At 37.2% G+C, this 17,085-nt stretch overlaps 2 protein-coding genes across 2 annotated transcripts; both read left to right on the forward strand.

Moving 5' to 3' along the window:
- The first annotated feature begins 1,307 nt into the window (after positions 1–1,307).
- Positions 1,308–1,586, forward strand: LOC142837741 (keratin-associated protein 6-3-like). Its single transcript, XM_075956648.1, has one exon. It carries the CDS (start codon positions 1,308–1,310, stop codon positions 1,584–1,586), a length of 279 nt encoding a protein of 92 aa, XP_075812763.1.
- A 5,823-nt stretch (positions 1,587–7,409) lies between these two features.
- LOC142842884 (keratin-associated protein 6-5-like) lies at positions 7,410–7,667 on the forward strand. Its single transcript, XM_075959883.1, has one exon. It carries the CDS (start codon positions 7,410–7,412, stop codon positions 7,665–7,667), a length of 258 nt encoding a protein of 85 aa, XP_075815998.1.
- Positions 7,668–17,085: the final 9,418 nt, after the last annotated feature.

A 17,085-nucleotide genomic window follows, 5' to 3' on the forward strand; every position in this document is an offset into this window, starting at 1 on the left:
TTACTCATAGATAATGTTTTTTCTTTAAGTGTATACTGTAGATTCCAACGTGGGCATTATCTAATATTGTAAACTTAGGAATTCCAGGAGAATAAATGATTTTTACATTATTTCTAGTAATTGTCATTACAAAAGTTTATTTGTGATTTATATTTATGTACACAGAGAAATTTACTGACTCTTCAAAGTACATTGTAAATAAAAACATTTATCTTATTGGAAATTTTACAGTAAAAATTTTAAGATCAAGTAGATGGTATTTATTTATTTATAACTACTAATCAAGGATCAATAGGATGCTGCCAAAATTGACTATATGTCCTTTGTGAGTTCTACAACTTGTCCTCTGACCTTCCCGTGTGCACTGTGAGCACAAGCATATAACACTCATGCACACACACATATACACACTGGAGAGTTTGCTTATTGGTTAAGAAGACTGGCTGCTCTTCCAGAGGACATAGGTTCAATTCCAAACACACACAAGGAGATATGACATCCTCTTCTGGCCTTCATAGGCACCATGCACACAAGTGGTGCACAGACATGCATCCATGGAAAACAATAACAAATACGCACAAAATAAAGTAAATAAACATTTTTCTCAAAAATTTAAACAACAAAAGCAGAAAGGCTGATTTCTCCTAAAACCGTGTTTGACATTGTGTTTAGCCAGCAGTATAGACAAAAGCACAAGTATAGAAACTCAAGTGAATAGAAGTTATTTGATTTTCATTGTGTTTAAATCTCATCTCTTCAATTGAATTCTTACAAAAGTTGATGAAAACAACAAATTACACTTCTTTCCATATCTGCCAGGTAAATGTAGGAGAACTTTCCGTCCACCCTGTAGATTCCTCCTTCATTCAGGAGCCACTAAGTAATCCACAATTTACCTTGAACTATACAAGTAGTAAAAACTATCCCAGGGCCCATTGTAGAGAGCTAGGACTAAAATAAAACTTAGTGGTTAAAAGTAAGCCAACTAAACTATTTAAAACATTCCCTATTCACATACAGCTTGTTTTAAGATTATAACTAAATGCCTGGTGTGAACTGCAGCTTTCTATACATTGCTGTAGAATCAGATTAAAGCACCCATGGGTTGTAAAGAATGCTTCTCTAACGCCTTAAGCATCTAAACATCACATTAAAATATTAGTCACAAAATTAACCAATAGCATGAATCCATGGAGGGTCACACCCCCACTGAGAGCATATAAAAGGCCCTCCCTGCAGAGAGAACTATACAGACTCAACTCTCTTATACTCCTTCTCTACCAAGAACAACCTCAACAACCAACACCATGTGTGGATACTACGGAAACTACTATGGAGGCAGAGGCTATGGCTGCTGTGGCTATGGAGGTCTGGGTTACGGCTATGGAGGCCTGGGCTATGGCTATGGAGGTCTGGGCTGTGGCTATGGAGGTCTGGGCTGTGGCTATGGATCCTACAGTGGCTGTGGCTACCGTGGACTGGGCTGTGGTTATGGCTGTGGCTATGGCTATGGCTCACGCTCTCTCTGTGGCTGTGGCTATGGATATGGCTCTGGCTTTGGATCTGGATTTGGTGGCTACTATTGAAGATACCATGGGAGACTCTAACTGCTCCAATTGTAACTTTGGACTCCCAGTTCGGAACTCCACATGCACTGAGCCTCTTCTCTGAAGATGACACTGCCAAGAAGTCTATCATGATATGCTGTGACTTATACAGAGGACACAGCCTCCCTGGATGTAGCTCATAAAGGGAGGGAATGAAATTTACCTGACCTCTCTCACTTCTATGGTTCTCAGAATGATGTCATCAGACCAAAGGCCTTGGTGACTTTCATTCTTGTCCTCATTTATCTCTTCTCTAATAAACACCATTAATATAAAATTAATCCTAGTTTTTATTTCATTTGTTAATGTCAAAAATGGCTTCTTGAAGTGTTTGGTTTCAGCATCCATGAAAAACAGTGATTATTTTCTTAGACATTATTTTCACTTACTATTTCTAGGCCAATTTCTTTACTGCGTCCAAGTTAGTTCTGAAAATGTGTTTATGTAAATCTCAACTTTACCTTCTATTAGTGAGGAATTATTAGTCCCGCTATGTAACTCTCAAATATAGGCACTTTATGTATGAATTATTTAAAATAATAATTTCCCAAATACTCACATACCTCTTGTCTCAAAATCAACTATTGCTTTCTCATCTTCATTTCTAACTTACAAACAGATTTGTAGCCTAAGAAAACTTTATAATATAATTACACACATACACGATCACATATACCATGTCACCTTTGGTTTGCTATTAAAAGGAAGCCACAGGGCATGCCCACAATGCAAAATGGGAGTTCATCTCTGCCCATCAAAACAATGGCTGTGCCTCTTCCACAAAAGGAATTAAAATGTATCTGTTCATTCAACATGCACTATAAGAATTTTATGTCAGGAGCCTTTGGTAAAATTTTCTGCATTAGACATCTAGAAATGAAATTCACTTTTTTAGCACAGCTTTCTCAATTTCTACTGCTTCTTCTAAAGAACATGACTCCTTTAAATCTTATGGTGTCAGTTTTGTTCCTCTGTTCTTCATTGGGGAAATATCTATTCTAACTAGAGATTTAAAATTATAATCATTCATATCTACAAAGCTATCTTCACAAGCCATTTAAAATATACCTTGTCAACTGATTGGCTATCATTAAGTTTGTCAAATAAAGCATTTAACATTTTCATTTTGACAAGAACTTTGTTAGCCTTTGCTGTAGACCTAATAATCTGAGGTACTCAGAAGGCTGAGGAAGGAGGATTGCAAGTTCAAAGACACCCAGGGTTGCTTGTCTTTAAGGTAAAAAAACTAATCAAAGAACTAAGAATTCTATATTTTTTAATATCAGTATTAAAATTTTATTTGAATTTATTCTTCCTTGGGCAGAATTTGTTCATGACACATACAATAATTTCTTTGCCCAGTGAAGTCAATTGTGTTTTCACAAATAATTTTAATTTTCTTTTGTTTCTAAATTTTAGATTTCTAAACCAAGGTGGCTTTCCTGCTCAGCTATGTTTATTTATGTATAATTAATTACAACAGAAAAGCTTTCCTTCTAGTGGTTCTCAAGCATCACTAAAAGGAACACAAGCTTCTACATTTCTACATTTCCCTATAGCAATGTGGAAAGAGCCAGCAAAGAGACCATGTGTCACATGTGACAACATACATAAGTTCAAAGATTCTTACTCTCTCAGAGTGACAGGCACCAGTAAAAATATAAAATGTAAGAAAAAAAATTTACAGATTTCAGTAATTGAAAGAAACAAAAACAATAATTCATGGCAGTATCTACTTGGAAGGAAAGAATAACTCTGCTGTGGTCTTTGGTTAATCATTGGACATGCCAAAATGAAGCTGTATATTTACTTTGTTATACTGTATTGTTACCAATTGAAAGTTTTAAAACAATCATGCAATAGAAAATACAGTACCAGAGAATGCTTCTTTCATTGACGGAAACTCTAGATCATTTCCATGTAAAAAGTTCTACTGGTACAGCATAGTCTAAGACACAACTGTCTTTCCCTATGTGAGCAGACTATAGCTTTGAAATTAGTAATGCTGGAAGAAAACACTGCCTCATAACAAAATGATTAACTATGTTTCTCAAAAGAAGGGAGAAGACCAGTTCTTCCCAAAGCAGCAAGGATGTCAGTAGACATGTCAGCAGTCATGGTGGCCATTGCCCTGACTGTCCAAGTCACATCCCAGGCATCCATAGCCATAGCCTAGGTCTCCAAAATCATATCCCAGGCATTCATAGCCAAAGCCCACACCACCGTCAACGTTAAATTTTACTGTATCAGGATTAGAGTGTTCAGTTTTCCAGCAATATCAGCTTCTAGAATTCCAAGCTCATATGTCTTGGTATACCAAGTGAGTGTAAATGAGGAAACCACAGCAACTGTTGGCTTCACATCAGCAATTAACTGGTATTGAAGCCATCTAAACTTTCTCTTCCTACCAATATACTCAAGAAAATATTGTCATGAGTCAAAAAATATAAAATAATAGATCCTTTACAAAAGTTCTTCCCCTGATTTAGTGAATTGTTTGCTCCTGATGCCAAAGTTAATTCATTTCTACTTAACATAAATAATAATGTTGGCATGTATTTTAACTCCAAAGAATTTTCATATTTAAAAGTGTCTTCCTTTCAGTCATGATGTATATAATCCCAGATAGAAGCTGATGACTTTAAAGGTACAGAGGAAAATGGAAAAAAAAACTTTTTGGGCAAATTACAGGGTATTAGAGGTATCATTGCTGACTTTTTAAGGTAACCACCAATCTATGGATATGTCAATTGGTCATTTGGAGATGGATATTTAAAAATAAGTATTGGAAATGTGATGCCATATTAATGCAAGAAAATTACATATCTAAGAAAAGGGAGGTGATATGGTGAATCTAAGAACACTTACCTGGTTGTTTACTGTGATAGTTTGAATGTAATGAACACCAATAAACTCACAGAGACTGGCACTATTAGGAGGTGTGACCTTGTTCAAGTATGTGGTCATGTTGGAGGAAGCATGTCACTGTAGGGGTGGACTTTGAGGTCTCATATATGCTGAATTCTTACCAAGTATCTCATACCTGTTGCTAGCAGGTGAAGTGTATGATTCTCAGTCCCTTCTCCAGTTCCATATCTGTCTGCACACTACAATGCTCAATTGTGATAATATTGGACTAAACCTCTGAAAAAGTAAGCCACCCCAATTAAATGGCTTTTTGTCTTTATAAAACTTGTCATGGTTCTGCCCCATCTCTCTTCTCTCTTCAGAAGAGGTGGCTGAGGCCTCCTCTCCTCTCCCCTACCTCTGTTCTCTCTGTTCTCTCTCTCTCTCTCTCTCTCTCTCTCTCTCCCTCTCTCTCTCTGTGTGTGTGTGGGGGGGGGGGGGGTGTTTGTCTGTCTCTGTCTCTCTTTCTCTTTCTCTCTCTCTCTCTCCCCCCCCCTCTCTAACTTTTACTGAATAAGCTATATCCAAACTCAAAAAAAAAATAAAGAAAAGAAAGAAAGAAATTGCCATGGTCATAGAGTCTCTTCACAGCAATAGAAACCCCAAGATAAGCATTTGCCATCACAACTGAGAGCAAAACATAGAAGAAAAATAAGAATAAAAAGTGATGCTGAACAATTGAATAGGAGCAGTAGGTTAAAAAAAGTATTGAAATTAAAGCAAATGTATGAAGCTGTGAGAAGAGACATGTTTGGTCGTCACTCAGCAATAGAAGAGGGTGGTAATTCTGAATGCCCAAAACTCAAAAAAATGGAGAAAGCTTAGGCTTAATATTTATTGAGACAGTAGTCTTAATGATCCTATATTAGCAATTTCAGGAGAATATATGGCTATCAAAATAAAAAAAATCACAATGTATGGGAATAGACAGAGATTAAAACATGAAATTGTATTAAATACTAGATAAAATAAATCTAAGATTTGTGGGAAAGATTCAAAAGCCCAAGGGAAGCCATTTTGCTCCTTTTCAAAGAGTATTATCAATAACTATACTTAAGAAAGCCATGGAGTTTGGAAAACCACCATAGGAAAAAATGAGGGCAATCTTTTTGAGTGAATTCTCTGTTTGGGTAGGAAGAGAAACTCAATTTTTTAAAAATGAGGAGATTAATTTGAGAAAGTTTCTATGGAGATAAAATTAAGTAAAATTTCCTATAAGAAACACAATTCCTCAAAGGGATTATTCCATTACAGTATTACAATTACAATATGTTATTTCATTATAATAAAATTTTACAACTACTTTAGTCAAATATTTTAAAAGTTAAGTATACTTTTCTTTTTATTATTTGCCTAAAGAATTTCAGCCATGTTACTTGACAAGACTTTTTAAAAGTCTGGGACTAGAGAAAGACAAACCACCATGTCATTTAAATAATCTTTTTCCTGAAAATGTATTCTGAGCTATTGATTGGTTGAGTACACTGTGATAAATGAGGTCACTATGTGAAATCTGAAAAATACATAATGATAATATCATCTAATTCAAAATTCTCAGACATCGTGATGTTTCTGATAAAATGTCATAATGGTTTTTTTTTACAAAATCAATATAACAACACCTATTTAATCAAAGAACATTCAAAAACACAGATTTATTTGAGAATCATGGCACAAGTCCTGCAGTCCTGGTACTCAGGCGGTAGTAGTGGTATAATTACATGTCTGAGGCCTTCGTGGACATCATTATGAGACCGTCATGATGTCTACACACACTCACACACACACACACACACAAATGAATAAATAAATGTGTTTGACTTGAACAACAATAGGAAAATACTTTATGGGAGACTTTTTGACTCTTTTTCTCCATTAACGAAGGTAGATGTGCTGCGATGAGGACAATTTCACCTCTGACCTAGTCCCTAATACAATGAAAGCACAGAGTTCCACTGAAATATAAAACTAACCTTGCTTTGTTTTACCTTCAGTAGGAGGATGCATTATCACACACACTGAAGGTGTAAGGACTCATTACAAAACTGTGAAAGTTCAGTATCTGAAGCCAAATCTTGATAAGGCAAGAATGCTTAAATAATTTAGTCAATGTAAATACATGATGGTAACTATAAATCATTGTATAGTTCCTTACATGAAATATCATTGCAATATTCATTAAAGTACTGACTAAATCATCATGATTTTATTTGTAAAAAATAAGTGGAGAAATAAGATCCCATGTGATAAATAAAATTTCTTTTTGGTTTATAGAAATTAAATCCAAATGGGGTTAGGCTCAGCTGTATAACAATAAAACAATACATTTAGCTTAGAGTTGATTTTCTGAAATACTTATTAGTTGGATTGCCATTACCATCAAGGGGATAGAAATATGTTTGCTTTCAGAAAAGGAAAGAAATTGAAACCTGGAACAGAAAGTGAATTTTCAATGTGAGTGAAGAAGAATTGATTCAAAGAGGAGGTATGATTTTGTGGAATGGAGATACAAAGCAAATGATATTTTGACCAAAAAAAGTGATGCCTCTGCCTGTAGCATCGTCATCAAAGGTTAGAATGGAAGCTTCATTTGTTTCAGAATTGTCTAGCTATGAGAGTATGGGATGTGTGCTGCTTCACTGAAACCCTAAACTAGATAAGGAATGCTCACATGAGATAGCAAGCCAAGCAAGCTTCCTTAATGACTGTGAAGCATTTTCATGGTTGAAAAACAACAAAATAATTAGATTAGTCATAAGATTAGTGAATAGCATGGGTACATGGTGGGCTCCACCCAGACTGAGAGCATATAAAAGGACCTCTTCAGGGAGAAGTATCCAGACACAAGTCACTTACACTCCTTCTCTACCAAGACCACCCTCAAGAACCAACACCATGTGTGGCTACTACGGGAACTACTATGGAGGCAGAGGCTATGGCTGCTGTGGCTATGGAGGCCTGGGTTATGGCTATGGAGGCCTGGGCTATGGCTATGGAGGTCTGGGCTGTGGCTATGGCTCCTACAGTGGCTGTGGCTACCGTGGACTGGGCTGTGGCTATGGCTGTGGCTATGGCTATGGCTCACGCTTTCTCTGTGGCTGTGGTTATGGATGTGGCTCTGGCTATGGATCTGGATTTGGCTATTACTACTGAAGAAACCACAGAAGACTCTAAACCTTCTCCAACTGTGATGTCAGGGTTAGGCCATTCTGAACCTACTGTATTCTAAGCCTCTTGCTTAGATGGTGGGGATCTACCTCCCAGGTTTCTGATACAATTTTACTAAAGTCTTGCCTTCTGCTTCCTTCTGGATCTAAAAATTCAATTTATTCTTTTGAGAATTTCTTGTAAAAAAAGGAAGAATGTGAAATGCATGCTCTGGGTACCTAAGTTTTCATCATTTCATCATGGTATGATTTGTCACATATTCTGCTAGCTTTTAACCATGAAGGTTTTCTTTTTCTAATAAAATTACACAACTGAATCTATAAATGTGTTTTTTTCATTTAAAAATCCAGTAGTTATTATTTTTCTAAATGAATTAAAATTCTCTTTGTAGAGATTTTTGAGCTATCTGTTTTACATAAATAATTTTGAAAGTGATAATTATGGAAAGAAATATTTGCCTCATGATAGTCAATTTGTTGCAACAAAACAACATTGTTTGGGCATAAGCATAACTATTTAGAAAAAAATGACAGGCATATTATGTTCATTTAGCAAAACAACAGCAGTAAATTTCTTCTATGGCCTATTACCATCCAGGGTTTATTTTTTAACCATTTTTTATAGTAGAAAGGAATTCATATTTTGCTGTGGGACAATGGTCAATCATATTTTAATAAAATGCTGATTGGCCAGTAGCCAGGCAGTAAGCATAGGCAGGGCAACCAGAAGGAAAGTAGAGGTGGGACAATGGAAACAGGAGAAATCTGGAAACAGGAATGCACAGTCTGCAGTCATGACCTAGCTGTAGAGGAAGCAAGATGTATCTGCCTCACCAAATAAGGTACCGAGCCACGTGGCTAACATAGACAAGAATTATGAGCTAATAAGTTATAATAATTAGTTAATAAGTGATGGAGGAAGGTCATTGGTTAATTAATAAAGAAAACTGCTTAGCCCTGATAGGACAGAAAGTTAGGTAGGTGGAGTAGACAGACAGAATGCTGGGAGAAAAAAGCTGAGTCGGTCAGTCACCATGATTCTCCCACCCGACACAGCTGCAGGTTAAGATCTTCCCTGGTAAGCCACCTCGTGGGCTACACAGATTATTAGAAATGGGGTAGATCAATATGTAAGAGCTAGTCAATAAGAGGCTGGAACTAATGGGCCAGGCAGTGTTTAAAAGAATACAGTTTCTGTGTAATTATTTCGGGTAAAACTAGCCGGTGGCCGGGCGGCAGGTACGCAGCCCTGCTGCTTACTACAACACAGAGAGTAAAGCTAGCCAGGTGGCAGGACACAGCCCCACTGTTCATACTACAATAAATAAGAAGAGCCTGAGATACTGGGCCAATCAGTTTATAATTAATGTATGCCTCTGTGTATTATTTCGGACTTAACAACTGTAGGACCAGTTGGGACAGAAACCTCTATCAACAATATTCCTTTCTGAGGAATGGGCATCTAATTCAATAAGAAAGTAGTTGGTTACCTGTTAATGGCCTTACCATCATTGGACCAGTAGGATCACTTTGTGTAGCTAGTCAGAATTATTGCACTGATCCCTGGGTCCCTGGGTCCCTGGGTCCCTGGGTCCCTGGGTCCCTGGGTCCCTGGGTCCCTGGGTCCCTGGGTCCCTGGGTCCCTGGGTCCCACCTTATTGAACTCAGCAAGCAATGCTCTTAACCACTGAGCTATCTCTCCTGCCTTTCCCTTCTGTTGTCAGTATAGGGCACAGGACCTCATTGCAGATTGTTGTGAGGCATTATGTCGTTGCCAGGAATCGAACTTCTTACCTTTGGGAGGGCAGCCAATGCTCTTAACCACTGAGCTATCTCTCCAGCTCTTCTTTCTCTAGCCAAAAGAGGTTGCCTTGGCCTTGAGGATCAGAGGATAAGGTTTTCACCTGTTGGCCCAATTGACTGTTGGGTGCTAAGCCTCCAGGGTGCTGTTGTTTAAAGGGCTTCTTACCAGTGACTAGAGGTCCATGTCTCTGTCTCTCTGTCTGTGTGTTTGTGTATTTTAACCTCTAGCCCCTTGCTCGTAGCTCACAAACTGTATGGTAGCACATAGAGTGCAGACAGGCATTGTGTGCTGCTCACCTGGTCTTGATTTAATTTGGGTATTTGGATTTTATCTAAAAACAAGTCCATCTCTTTTACATTTTCCAACTTTGTCACACATAAGCTTTTTAACAAGACCCAATGATTCTCTGAATTTCCTCAGTGTCTGTTGTTATGGCTCCGTTTTCATTTCTGATCTTGTTATTTTGTGTGTTCTCTCTCTTCCTTTTAACTAGTTTGGATAGGGGTTTGTCAATTTTGTTGATTTTACTCAAAGAACTAGCCCTGTTTCCTTCATTGATTCTTTGGATTGTTTTCCTTGTTTCTATTTTGTTGATTTCAACCCTCAACTTGATTTTTCCAGTCTTCTTCTCCTCCTTGGTGAGTCAGCTTCTTCTTCTTCTTCTTCTTCTTCTTCTTCTTCTTCTTCTTCTTCTTCTTCTTCTTCTTCTTCTTCTTCTGCTTCTGCTTCTGCTTCTGCTTCTGCTTCTGCTTCTGCTGCTTCTGCTTCTTCTGCTTCTTCTGCTTCTTCTGCTTCTTCTGCTTCTGCTTCTGCTTCTGCTTCTGCTGCTTCTGCTGCTTCTGCTTCTTCTGCTTCTTCTGCTTCTTCTGCTTCTTCTGCTTCTGCTTCTGCTTCTTCTTCTTCTTCTTCTTCTTCTTCTTCTTCTTCTTCTTCTTCTTCCTCTTCCTCTTCCTCTTCCTCTTCCTCTTCCTCTTCCTCTTCTTCTTCTTCTTCTTCTTCTTCTTCTTCTTCTTCTTCTTCTTCTTCTTCTTCTTTAGAGCTTTTACCTGTGCTGTTAAGTTTCTAATGTGAGTTTTCTCCGTCTTTTTTTAATTTGTGAATTTAGCGCTATGAACTTTTTTATTAGCACTGCTTTCATAGTGTCCTATAAGATTGGGTATTTTGTATCTTTATTTTCATTGAATTTAAGGAAGACTTTAATTTCTTTCTTTATTTCTTCCCTGACCCAGGGGTGGTTCAGTAGTTACCTGTTCAGTTTCCATGAGTTTGTAGGTTTTCTGGGGGTTGAATTGTTGTTATATTCTAACTTTATTCCATGGTGATTCGATAAGACACAGGTAGTTACTAAACTTTTTTTTTTATATCTGTGGAAGTTTGCTTTGTTACCAAGTATGTGATCAATTTTCCTGGGTCCCTGGGTCCCTGGGTCCCTGGGTCCCTGGGTCCCTGGGTCCCTGGGTCCCTGGGTCTGTTGACTATTGGTCCCTGGGTCCCTGGGTCTATTGACTGTTGGTGAGGAAGGATTTCTCTGGATTGTTTCCTGCGAAGAATTAACTTTGGAAATATGTTTATCTTTTGGAAGCTTTAGCAGTTCATGTAGATTCTTGATGTGCATTCAAGTCATCTGTGCTATTGTTCTAGTAAGGCCCATGGATTAGAGGCAATGTTATCTATATGCATAGATATGGTCAAAGTGAAAGGTTTTTATAATCTTCTTGCCTTTGGTAAAAATCGAACCATAGTGTTGTTTGAATGTTTTGATCCCCACACCTGATAAACTAGTTCATAACATTTAAGTTTAACTTTCCATAACATATGTGAAAACATAAAAAAAAAAGAACAGTGTGCTTGCTTGTGGCAGAAGGAGAAGGGTTGGTCAAGTTCCTGAAAGATACTTATTTTCCTCTGAAATTTTGCTAGTATAAATGTTTCTATCAGTGACCTGGTCTTCTGAATTAGAATAATCACTAAGTACTATAGATTTGTTCTATCTTCTTTCTTTAAATGCTTCTAGACTCTTCCTGCAAACCTCTTCCAAAGGCACAAGGCATGCAAGCAATAACAAACACCCTATTCTGGATAATGATTTCTGAATTAGATTTCTTCCATCATAGCAAAGGCCTAATATAAATCAACTTATAAAGAGAAAGAGACAAATGTTGGCTGACAGATTTTTAGGTCAATACTGATTATCCTATTGTGTGAATCTGTGGCGAGTCAACAGTTCGTGACAAATAGTGTGCCCCATACTATGAAAGGAAAAGAGAGTGGGGCAGGATTACAGGTCATTACAGATCCACAACCTCCTCCTGTGGTTCAAGTTCAGTGACCACAGATCTCCTACCAGAACCCATACTGTTCTACTTCCTTGAAATAGTGCCATGCTAAGGAGCAAGCCTCCAATAGTTTCACCTTTAGTAGTTCATGATCCATCAATTCTGTAAAGAAGAAATAAAACACACTTTATGATAAACACCTTAAAACTAAAAATGAAAAGAAGAGAGAGAAGATGGAGAGATGGGGGAGAGGACTCTTCCACATTCAAGTTATGAAACCTTGTTCTGATGTCAGACTGAACCATAAAGTACTGAGGAGTGTTTCTGTGATTCCTAAATGATAATGTTGATTATCTGGACCTGAATCATTTGTGCCAACAAGGTAGTCCTTTCTGAACAGATGCTTTCTTTCTGAGAATCTGAAGTTTTGCTTCTTTTTTTCAAATCCATCTTCAGGAAAAGCACTCAGGATTGAATAATAAAGGGGTTCACTTTGCAAGAACAATGAGTTTATGTGACTTCTGTTTGGAGTAAAGCTTGAGTCATGACTGGGAGAGAATATGAGAAAATCAACGCATAAATACATTAAGGCATTTGCTTGTATTTTCTCCTTATGTCCTTTGGATGTAATGTTACTATTTTATTATGTGAAATGATTTCTAATGATATTCTGTTATATTATCAGAGAGGCCTCATCCAGCAACTAAGAGGAACACATGCAGATCCACAGACAAACATTAGGCAGAGCTTGCATATCCTACATACAGATCCTGCATAAGAGACACGGGAAGGATTGTAGAAGCCAGAGGGTTAGAGAACACCACAAGAACATGGTCTACAGAATCAAATACCATGGCTCGTGGGGGCTTACAGAGACTTAAGCAGCAATCACAGATCCTGCATGGTCTATGCTAGGTCCTCTGCATAAATGTTATGATTGTGTAGCTTGGGTTTTTTTGTGGGACACCTAACAAAGGGAGTCAGGGTGTCTCTGAATTTTTTGCCTGCTTTTGGAACCCTTTTCCTCTTACTGGGTTGCCTCATTTAGAATTGATATGAGAGTTTGAGCCTAGTCTTATTATAACTTGTTATGCCATGTTTGGCTGATATCTCTGGGAGACCTGCTCTTTTCTCACAGGGAAGAGAGAAAGAGTGGTTCTGAGAGAAAAGGAAGGTGGGCAGGAGGGACTTGGGGAGTAGAAGGAGGGGTAATATATGAAAGAATAATAAATTTTTTAAAAATCCAAAAATATAAAATAAGTTATGTAGCATAAAATAATAAATTGATATGAATAAATAATAAATAGAAGGAAAATCAGTTCTTAGCTTAACAAAGTTTATTGTAAATATGCAGAATAAAATTAATATTTTTGTCCTTCTCCAAAGCTATGGAATAAATAGCTAGCAATGCTGGGTATAGATGGAAGCCAATGAATTTTGGCCATCACAGCTTCTTCTTATTTCAGTTTTGTGTGGTGCTGCTAGGCCTTGGGATCTAAAGCTGGAGGATCTTCATATCATACAAGTAGAGAGCAAGCTGTGCTTGAGCTTCTTAATAGTAGTAGCCAAATCCAGACCCAAAGCCAGAGCCATATCCATAGCCACAGCCACAGAGAGAGCGTGAACCATAGCCATAGCCACAGCCATAGCCACAGCCCAGTCCACGGTAGCCACAGCCACTGTAGGAGCCATAGCCACAGCCCAGACCTCCATAGCCATAGCCCAGGCCTCCATAGCCATAGCCCAGGCCTCCATAGCCACAGCAGCCATAGCCTCTGCCTCCATAGTAGTTTCCGTAGTAGCCACACATGGTGTTGGTTGTTGAGATTGTTCTTGGGTAGAGAAGGAGTGTAAGAGAATTGAGTCTGTGTGGTTCTCCCTGCAGAGAGGCTTTTTATATGCTTTCAGTGTGGGTGGAACCGACCATGTGCTCCTGCCGTAGGCTAATTTTAAGACTGATCTAAGTTAATTGAATTTTTTCCTCGACCATATGACAAAACCTCAAAGTTATTAAGGAAGCTTGTTTTGTTTGTCAACTAGGTGTCCCATGAAATAATTCCACACTAATGATTTGGGGACACTAATACACAAAAATGTTTATTGTGCCTGCTGCATGCATCCATGAACTGTGGAAGCTACATGTGTGCTAGTTTATCACAAAATGAAATGTCTTTCTTTCCCTTGAGCATCCCAAAGTAGCCATTTGAAGCAGTACACTTCATCCTTGTTATTTACCCAAAATATTTTTTTGTTCTTTAGTGTTTTTACTGTCTACCAATAACAACAGAAAAATTTGCAATGTCATACATTTCTATAATGCAATTAACAAGGATCCCTGCATTTTATTTTAAATTTTTATTTATTTTTTAAAAACTTTGTAAAAACTTGCAGTGAAGCAATAGGCTGAGGCAATTTTGTGTCTGAAATTTTTATTACATCAACTTTTTCTTTTAGATTTTTAATTATTCTTTTCATGGACATAAAAAGAAGCCATTAGCTTCCTATACAGTTTTCAATTTTTCCTCAGGTCTATCACTATAAATGATAATAATATTATTCAATAAATAAAACTTCATAAATTATAGTTTTTGATAAATACCATATTTTAGCTTTTTAAAAGTTTATGTGATTTTGCCAGTTATGTTTATAAAATTTGTGAGAACTGAAATGTTATTTTTTCTATGACTTAAAAAATCATCGATCAGCAATTGCTAAGAAAATTGTCCATATTTTGTGATTTATAGTAAGTTAATTTTGTCTGGGGCATTTCTCCCTTCAGACAATTGATTTCACCAATATATTCTTCAAAGTTAAATTCCTTTGTGACATGAAATAATGTTGAACAGAAAAACTGCTTTTAGCCATCCATGTGGAACTTTTTGTAATAACCATTAAATATTACATGACTTTGTTATTTTCACTGGACTGTCCAGGCTGTGAAGACACACAACAGAGCATTTTCCCATTGTGTAAAAATAACCAAGCACAGCTTTGAAAGGTGTATGAAGATCACTTCATTCTACAAACATGTCATAAACAATGAACTGAAGCATGGGCCAAAGATGCTTTGTGTTGAAATATCATTTTCCCATGGTTTCCCAGCAAGGCCAAATAGCCGGTATTTCATTATGAAGCAATGAATCAGGTTGAAGGCAGGAAGCCATATACATGAAGGTAAGTGGCCTTTGGAATTCCAGACACAAGATAAATTCAATCTGGCTTATCTACCCTGAAAAGCAATGCAAATTAGAAAACTTAAAATAATCTTAATAATAAAGCAGTATCTCCCTCTTAGTAAATAAAATGCAATCATTCTCCATACACTCTGGCAGTCTTTCTGTTTATTTGGTTGTCAAATGTCGCTTTGTAAACAACATGCACTAATGTGCCAACATATTATTTCAGTCCCTCCTTAGTGACTCATAGGAAGTCTGTACTCTGTCACTTTAAATTTTCCAAAAGTTAATATCAATTGCCGCAGATCTCATACTTTACAGTCAACCAGCTGTCATGATGAAACCTGAATTTTGAAATGGTCACTAATTAAAATAATAGGAAGTCATTTTCAATTTTATATGTAAAAAGTTTTTGTAAAGTTGCGAATAGTGACGAGAGCAATCATGTAAATACTTTCACAACTGGTAAATGTCAATAGAAATTACAGTTTTCCACGTAAGTCAAGGCTAGAAAATTTAGAATCAAATTTAAAGAGTCATTTTTTGTCTTATAAAGTATTAATGTTTAGTTTTATAATCAGTGAGTGGTTTATGTGCATTAAAACAATCTTGTTTTAATGAGTAACATTTATTCCTGAGAATTTTTGCATTTGTGTCATAATTGAGAATTACAGAAATCTTTCATGGACCATCTCTATGCTCCACTTGCCAACATCACCCATCATCAGTATGCTATACACAGTGGCACACCCATTGCAACATATGAATTACACCCATGCATCATTATCTCCCAGAGTCCATAGTTAATGTTCACTCTTAATAATAAATCTTCTTTGACGTTGACAAGTGTTGTGTGGCCTGCATTCACCACTACAGTTTCATTGTTTTATAGCCCTGGAAATTCTTTCTTATGCCTGCGTGGACGTTGCAGTGTAGCTCTTTTTCAAAAGGTTCTGCACGCCTACTGCTCTGAAATATAATTATTACTTCCCACAAACAAGCCAAAAGAACTCTTTACCTAGTGAAATTGTCTTTCCCAGGTGTTTACATCATTCACTATTATACTGTATAAAGAATTCATTTACAAAGTGTATTTTTAAAATACATGCTCCACTTTTAACTTCCCTTTCTTCAACCACTTGGACTTTCGACACTTAGCATACTTGTGGAGCCTACCCCAATTCCATCTCAGTTTATTTTTTGATATTTTGTTTAAATTCTGAGACGCAGCCAGGCTGCTCAACTATCTAAAACCCTGGAACACTCAGTATTCAACTACATTTCTTGTGCTTTCTTTTACTACTTGTTTATAGAGTTTTAACTCAATCTCAAACATATCCTTAATATATATGTATGTATGTCCTAACTGGTGAATGATTTAATTCTTTATCTTTAAATACATAGATAGCTAATATCACCAAGGCAAAGCTCACAATTTCTAGGGACACCAAATGATATGTTTTTCCATCACATACATTAAAGAAAATAACATCAAGTCCTTGCAACAAAGGGTAGGTATCCTTCGCATATCCCTCTGGGATTGCATTGGCTATCCATCAGGAGGCTTTCTCTGACTCTGCATGCTCTCCTACAGAGAGATTTCCTATTGTCTATTTTATACCCTTTTAGAGCAGGTGTTCACGGCATCTTAATTGATATTTGTTACAAATTTATAAACAACCAAGATGTTATCTTTTAAAATTTTTTGACACTTTTGTGGATATGCTTTCAGGAAAAGACACTTTGCATTATATAAAAAATGCAGGGAATCTTCCCTGAGGGAGACGATTTTACCCACCTTCTGTATTCCTTATTTCCCTGTAGTTCCATGTCTGGAGCTAAAACTTCTTGAGATTTACCCCTTCCATGTTAGTATGTGTCTTAGTTATGGTTGCTATTTCTGTGCTGAAACACCATGACCAAAAGCAGCTTAGGAAGGAAAGGATTTATTTGGTTTGTGCTTACACATCATAGTTCATCACTGAAAAATGTCAAGAACTCAAACAGGGCAGGAGCCTGGAGGCAGGAGCTAATACAGAGGCCCTGAAGGAGAGCTGCTTACTGGCTTGCTCAGTTTCCTTTCTTATAGAATCAGGACCACCAGCCTCAGGTGCAACAATTCCATTGTGCATACATCAGCTGAAGCTG

This window comes from Microtus pennsylvanicus, chromosome 1, assembly GCF_037038515.1.
Source record: "Microtus pennsylvanicus isolate mMicPen1 chromosome 1, mMicPen1.hap1, whole genome shotgun sequence".
In the NCBI taxonomy this organism is placed as follows: domain Eukaryota; kingdom Metazoa; phylum Chordata; class Mammalia; order Rodentia; family Cricetidae; genus Microtus; species Microtus pennsylvanicus.

Coding starts and splice junctions, on each gene's coding strand:
- LOC142842884 (XM_075959883.1), top strand. CDS start 7,410: ATGTGTGGCTACTACGGGAACTACTATGGAGGCAGAGGCTATGGCTGC.
- LOC142837741 (XM_075956648.1), top strand. CDS start 1,308: ATGTGTGGATACTACGGAAACTACTATGGAGGCAGAGGCTATGGCTGC.